The sequence below is a fragment of the Nesoenas mayeri genome (genome assembly GCF_963082525.1).
Source record: "Nesoenas mayeri genome assembly, chromosome: 14".
In the NCBI taxonomy this organism is placed as follows: domain Eukaryota; kingdom Metazoa; phylum Chordata; class Aves; order Columbiformes; family Columbidae; genus Nesoenas; species Nesoenas mayeri.
Window position 1 is genome coordinate 7,007,732 of NC_137556.1, and position 7,059 is coordinate 7,014,790.

Sequence of the window (7,059 nt, forward strand, 5' to 3'; positions counted from 1 at the left end):
GGCTGGGAGGAGCAGTATGGCAGACACAGTGGTGGCACAGTGTGGTTGTGTCCCTTTCACATGGCCCTGATCCCCACCATGCACAGGGAAAGGCTGAGCCACTCCTGAAGTTTGTTTACCTAAAACCTAAGTAGAAATAAGGGGCCTGTTTCTTCAAGTCTCCTCTCCTTGGGTTCTGGTGCCAAACTGGCCTTGGTTGGGGTGGCAGACAAAGGAGGATTTAATGAGCGACAGTTGATTGACCCAATCTCTGCCACTGGACCTCCCATGGGAGGTCCCCCTGGGGACACCAAGGGCTAAGGGATAGCCATGCCGTGCCCTTGGCTACGGTCCCTCAGCCCCAGCAGAGCAGACGCCCCAGGGCTGCTCCTAGGGGCACCCTAAATTGTAGGGCTGCAAAAGAGAGAAGTGCGATTAACCCTTCCCACCCTGCACAGTGCAGCCGTGGCAGGGGAGGACACCAGTCCCAGCTCATGTCTCCCAGTGTCCCCACTGTGCTGTGCCATGCCATGCTGGAGGCAGCATGGGGGAGTCAAGGGTGCTGGGGGCTCCAGTGGGACAGTTGGAGGGCAGCGTGCTGCTCCACCCTCTGGATTGGGGTCCCCCACCCCAAATGGCAGGCACACAGGGCGGGCTGACCCTCGCATGATCTTCCTTCCTCAGTTGTTTTTCCACCAAATCTGGGCTGGAGCCAGCCCCCGCCTGCTGCAGATGTTTGGCAGGAGTCTGAGGGTGGGTGGCCAGGCACTTCCAGCCCCTGGCCACCGTGCTGCCGCGGCCACCAGCCTCCTTTGCTGTCCCCAAGCCACGGGCTGGGGGCTGCAGAGACCTTGCCCCAGGCTGTAGGGCTGTGATGAGCACAGGGAATGTGAAAAACAGTGGTGAGGCCCATACCCACTGCTGGCTGGGCTTGTCCCAGAGCCAAGCAAGGAGCTTCTTCCACGCAGAGCACCGGGGCTGGTGCCAGCAGCATGTCGGGGACAACAGCGAGGGGTTGGGGCAGCGGCAGGCAGCGTTGTCCCGGCTGGCAGCGGTGCCGCTTTCCCTCTGTCAGCCTGGCGCAGCATCAGTCCCGGGGCAACCTCTGAACTTTTGTTCTGGGAGGAGAAAGCAAAACAAGCTCTGCCGGGCGAGAGGCCCCAGCTCCCTGGTGCCTGGCTCCCCCAACGCCGCCGCCTCCGCAGCCCCCCAGCGCTCGCCGCCCAAGCCTCTGAGCTCCTGCAGGCGCTGTCCTGGTTTGACAGACACCTCCCCGCTGGGGACAGTGGCCAGTACCCCTTGGAGTGGGGACGGCCCCTCCCCAAGTGCCCCCGCTTCTCCAGGCTATGGCTGCAGGTGCTGCCCCTTCCCCTTCCTCTCCCAGTCAGATTTGCCCCCCGCAGAAATGTCCCTGGCCCATTGTCCCCCATCCAAAGGGGACAGGGGCACATGGTGACCTGCTGCTGCTGAGCACGGGAGGGCAGATGGGTGGCTGCTGAGTGCTGCTGCTCTCCCCTCTGGCACAAGAAGCCCCTCCGAGTGCTCCGACCCCACAGGGATTTGCTCATCCCTGGGTCTGGGGAAGGATGAGCCCATGGTGTTTGCAAAGTGCTCCTGGAGACCCCACCACAGCCGGGAGTGCAGAGAGTGGTTTGGGATCCCACAAGCCTCCCTTTGGGGCCACAGGGCTCATGTTTGGGTCCTTTATCAGCAATTGCTCCAGGCGATGCTTTCCCCCACAGCACCCAAGATGTACAGGGTCAGCTCTTGCTGCTGGGGCTCCCCAAAACTTTCTTTATGAGCCACAGCCAGCATCCTGTGCCACCCCCTCCACACCGGAGCTAGCAGCACCCCCCGCCCCCTCCCAGCAGGAGCCCCAGGCTGGCAGCCACTCCTGCCATGTTCCAGCTCCCACCAGCACTGGCAGGGAAGGATCCCGGCAGACGCTGAATCACCCCGGCACCCGCATCGCGCCTGCCGCAGCGTCACCGCTGCTCGACCCGCTCCCTAACGGGCAGGAAAAGGCATTTTTCCTCAGCAAAACAATGTGCAAACATTGGCTCCAAGCTCCAGCACTGTTCAGGCACTGCAACCAGGGCTGTGAGGAGATTTGCTTGTCTTGCTCAGTCCTGGAGGAGCAATTTCTAACTCAACAGTGCACATCTGTCAAGTCCATCCCCTTCATTTTCATTATTTAAAAATGACCCAGCTTCACCCTGCTCTTCCCCCACTGCCGTTTTACCCTGTGCAGTTTGTTGTTGTCATGTGCAAACCCATCTTTCCAAGGCTTTGCAATGCCTTTCCTGGAATTGTTTGCCATGGGCTTGAAACTTCCCAGAAAACTCCTACCATGAAAAGAAACCTCTTGCACCCCCCAGCTGCTCATAGACAAGGCACGGGGAGGTGAGAACAGCAGGGACGGGGGGGCTTTGCCTGCTTTTCTTCGGGTGTTTTGCTTGAAAACAGGCTTTCTCCTTAAACCACTCCAATATTTGTGGCTTCTTCCCTATTCCTCTCATAGCAAAGCCGCTCAGCTTCGGTTGCTGGTGCCAGATTCTGATGGCAGTCCCCACACCCGTCAGTGACCCCAGCGAAAGGACGCCAGGGTAGAGTGTGGGGGGAGGCAGGGACAGGGCTGCTCACACCCAGCACAGCCCTAATCTCCTCCAGCTGCCGCTGCTGTGCCGTGCCAGCGAGGGAAGGGGAACAACAGGAAAATAACTGGTTATTTGCCTCAAATTCTGCAACTCAAGAGGGGATAGACAACAGCTCGAAACAGAAATGTATTTCTGGGCTGGCCAAGGAATACGTGTCCGTGCCCTGCCCGGCACAACCGCAGCTTCAGCGCAGGCGTTTCCGCTCCCCGGGGGCTGTGACCCTGTGCTGGGCTCCCTCCCCGGGGAGGGAGGCGTTCACCCAAGGTCCTGTTTCCCTGGGAACTGCCTGCCCCTCCAGCCCCAATGCCAAAAACAAACCCCGTGCTGGCTGCTGAGGATCAAACTGCACAGGGATGGGATGCAGGGTTTCCAACACCATGGGGCTGCTCTTTCCAGCACGGAAAATGGGATCCAGCATCACCGTAGCATTTCCCCACATCCCAGCCCGACTCATCTCATCATTCGTGACCTTTCCCGCTGTGAGTCACCGGGATGCCGGTTCAGCCCCAGGACTTATGCCACACGCCAGCGCCCGGCACGAGGCTGGCGGGGGAGAGCGATGCCGGACGCCTGAGCGAGAGAAAAGCTGCTGTCGCTGCTGTCAGAAAGTCCCTGGGGATCCTTCCCTCTTACTGCCTGATGGATGCTGTCGCTCTCACAGCCAGATCCGGGTTTGCAGCCCAGGAGCGTGGGGCCGGGTTGGCACCGTGTCCCTCCTGCGAGGCTGTGGCCAGCAGGCTCAATGGTCAGGCAAGAACCCTGAGGACCTTGAGCCAAGGCAGTGCAGGGGGTCAGTGTGGAGGGTTTCTGGAGAGGCTGCAATTTACCTCAGACAATGCACATGTCACCCAGACACCATCTGTAGCCTGGACAGAGCTACACAACACACTCATGTGTAGAATAAGTTCAATTTATTTTAGAGCAAGAGGCAATGTGCTAACTTATATGGTCTCTTGCCACTGCCTGGGCATGAACCCCTGGGCTCCTCCTGCTTTGCCAGCCCAGGCGAGGGGCACACAGACCCTCACAGTGGAGCCAGCGTGCTGGGTGAGTGGTGGGAGCTCTTCCCATCGGCAGGAGCACCGAGCGCAGCCGTCGTACGGGCAGGAACTGCCCATGTTCCTCTGCCTCGTGAGACCCAGAGGAACCGAGCAGCCCATAGGGTTTTTCCTACAAATTCGGCAGATATCTGACAGAGGAGGAGCTGGTGCCAGCTGCACGCCTGCTGTGCAGCCAGGACGGGCTCTGGCACCACTGTTTTTAGCTGAGTCTCTGAATGCACGACCAGAAGCCATATCCATCTTTCTTCGACCCTTCTTTCCCAACCACCTCAACAGCTGTAACTCCAAAGAAGAATAACTTTGCAGAGCATTTCCACTCCTTGCTGTTTGCCTGGGAGAAGATGGGGTTGCCAGCGAAGGAGAAATCCACCTGCCTGCTTCACAGCAGTGACTTGTTTCTAGCTCAACGCATCTGCAAAGTCACACATCTCCCTGCTGGTGCCCAGGCTGCCATCTCCCCGACAGTCCTCATGAGCTTGGTAAGTAAACAGGAGGCAACGGGTTCATCTGGTGAGAGCTACAGGGGCAGGTGTCTGGGTGCTGGTCCACCCCAACTCCTGCCCATCTCTCCCCAGCTCTTGGGGTGCACCATTGGGCTCTCCAGGGTCCCTAGCACAGGGTCCCATGGCTGTGGTCCCTGGCCCACAAGCCAGCCATCCCTCGTCATCTCCACCGCAGCCTCACACAATGCCATTGCGTGTGGGGTGAGTCCGTACCCGGTAGATAATGACAGCGGTGGCCGGGCAGAGCACCAGGGCCGTCATGATGAGGATAGTGGCCAGGATGATCAGGACAATGACCCAGATATCCAGGATGTGCTTGGGGAGGGCAGCAGGACCTGCGGGATCAAGGAGGTCCATCCTGCAAAAAAAGAGGCAGAGAGATGATGGGGAGCCCCCTCCATCCCTTCCATAGCCATAGGGGCTGGAGAGCCAGAAAACCCCCTATCACACTGAGCACCCCACTGCTCTCCCCAGGGAAACCCCCACAGCCACCTACTTGGGCTCTTAGAGAACAAAGGGCTTTGGTAAAAGCTTCCTCCAGAAGCCCCAGGATTTATGGTGTGCTTTGATGCAGCTGGATAAAAGCCCAGGAAAAAAACTTCCCTGTTAATTGCTACCCTTGTTGAAAGAGCTGCTAAAGCAAAGCTACAACCAAGCATTCCACTGGTCACTCAGGAGTGGGTTGCCAAGGGGGAGGAAGGACGGGACGAGGGCGGCCAGAGCACCTTTGGCTTTGGGGGAACCTCGCACCTCCCCCCCACCGCGGGGTGTCTCCTGCTGAGTCACGGAGTTAATCCATTAATTAGCAGCAAGGTTTGGGGCTGAGGAGCGACCACCCCGCCCCGGAGGTCCCGCAGCTGCCATCCCTCCAGCAGGGCTCCGGGGGACACGACCGAGAGCGCTGGGCTGCGCCCCCCGGCCCGTCCCGCCCGCAGCCGCCCCGGGCTCCGGCAGCCCCGGGGGAGAAGACGAGCCCCCTCCGCGGGGGAGAGGCGGCAGCAGCGGTTCCCCCCCGACCCGCATCCCCGTACCTGCAGTGCTGCCCGGCTCCGGCGAGATGCGGCGGCAGCGGCGGGAGCCCCGCCGGGGGAGGGACCCTCCGCCCGCCCCGCCCGGCCCGAGGGGGAGAGGAGGGGACGGGGAAGCGAGGGAGGAGGAGGAGGAAGAGGAGGGAGGGCAGGACATTTTTTCTGCACACGCACACTCCAGCTCATCCGCGCCGGGACGGGGTCCCACTAGGGGAGGCCATCCAGAGCTAGACCTGAAGGTCTCGGGTGCCAGGGAGAGGTGCCGTGGGGACATTTCACAGCCCCCCGGTCCCCTCCTGCCTCGCCAACAGCGGGGCTCACTCGCACCCACTTGCCGTCGAGGCCAGGGGCAGGATGCAGAAACAAAACCTCCACAAACCCCCCAGTGAGGTGCCAGCCAGCTCCCAAGGGCTTCGGGACAGGCGTGATTTACGAGACACGGCACGGAGCAGCCCGGGGAGGCGGCAGACCTCAGCCCACCGGCTGGGAACGATGGTTCCACTGCCCAGTGGAATATTCCAGCCCATGGCCGATGCTGAACGGCAAAGCCAGCAGCAGCTATTCCCGGGCAGCCCCAAGAAGCGAGGTGGGGTGTTCTGCTCTGATTTACCTTCTGGGACACAAGGCTGGTGTCACCTGCAGCAGGACCCATGCACCGCACCCTTCACCCCCACATTTCCCGAGGAAACCTTGTAAAAAACTATTGTCTTGCCGATATAATAGGCTTAGGCAAGATCTTTCAGCAAAGCATATTTTTATTAACGATTTTGCAAAACTGGATGTTCTACCTCATAGTAAGCACACACTGAACAGGGCAAAAGCCAGTACTTATATTGCCCTAATCCCAGCTGCATATTCCCTCCCCTGTTACCCATTGGTTGGGTACTACAGGGTTCACAGACCACCCGAGGCTTCCTGGATGCCTGCCTCAGTTTACCTCTCTCACTACTCCAATTCTAACGACCCTCCCCTTATTTATTTATTTCCATTTAAGGTATGGTTTCTTGGCTCTCTTACCTCCTCCTCCCCTGCCCAGCTTAACTTTTGACCACAGGAATCAAATTGCATTCCGTGATTAGTGCCACAAGACTTTGTTCTACATTCAAAGTCTGATAGCTGGATGTCCCTAGGTCCCCACCCGCTGGGTCAGGCCTTGGATCCACACTTGCAAAAACAACATTCCTCCTTCAGTGGCTCCTTAAAACCTGCCGAGTTCCTGGTGGCAGAAACCACTACTGCTGTTGTCAGATGAAAAGTGCACGGGGGTTTTATCACAAGCGGTGGAAGATCCTTGCGGGCCAGGGTTTCCTCTGGAGCCGAACAGGCAAGCAGCGGACAGAGGCCAGGGGTTGACAGCTGGTGCTGTGCAGGGACAGACACAGCGGGGTGGGCACAGGGGAGGGACAGGTGTTGGGCAGCATGTCTGCGAGCAACGAGGAGGTGTTTGCTAATGCAGACCGTCACCTCTGGGGACACAGCACAGCATCCGGAGACGTCATCCTTTTCTGCAGATCCCGCAATACGGGGGTGTCTTGTAAGGAGCCATTGAAGGACAAATGTTGTTTTTAAAGCTGGGGACCCAGCGCCTGACTCCAGCAAGGGCGAAGGACTGAGAGACATCAGACTCTGAATCTTTAATGTAAAACAAAGTCTGTTCAATCTAATCCTGGAATGCAAACTGATTACTGTATTTAAAAAGTTAAGCTAGAGGGAAGGGTAACCAAAGAGCCAGGAATCCATATTTTAAATAAATCAATAAGGGGAGGGGGCTCTTAGAATTAGATGAATGAGACAGGTAAACTGAGGCAGGCGTTGGGTAGTCTGTAAACCC

The 7,059-nt window shown here is 58.6% G+C and overlaps 1 protein-coding gene across 1 annotated transcript; it reads right to left on the minus strand.

Annotated features, from left to right (window-relative positions):
* Positions 1–3,577: 3,577 nt before the first annotated feature.
* Positions 3,578–5,307, minus strand: SMIM3 (small integral membrane protein 3). Its single transcript, XM_080353476.1, has 2 exons — positions 5,232–5,307; positions 3,578–4,558 (listed from the first exon to the last, which is right to left on the minus strand). Exon 2 carries the CDS (start codon positions 4,555–4,557, stop codon positions 4,378–4,380), a length of 180 nt encoding a protein of 59 aa, XP_080209602.1. The 5' UTR covers position 4,558; positions 5,232–5,307; the 3' UTR covers positions 3,578–4,377.
* Positions 5,308–7,059: the final 1,752 nt, after the last annotated feature.

Coding starts and splice junctions, on each gene's coding strand:
- SMIM3 (XM_080353476.1), bottom strand. CDS start 4,557: ATGGACCTCCTTGATCCCGCAGGTCCTGCTGCCCTCCCCAAGCACATC.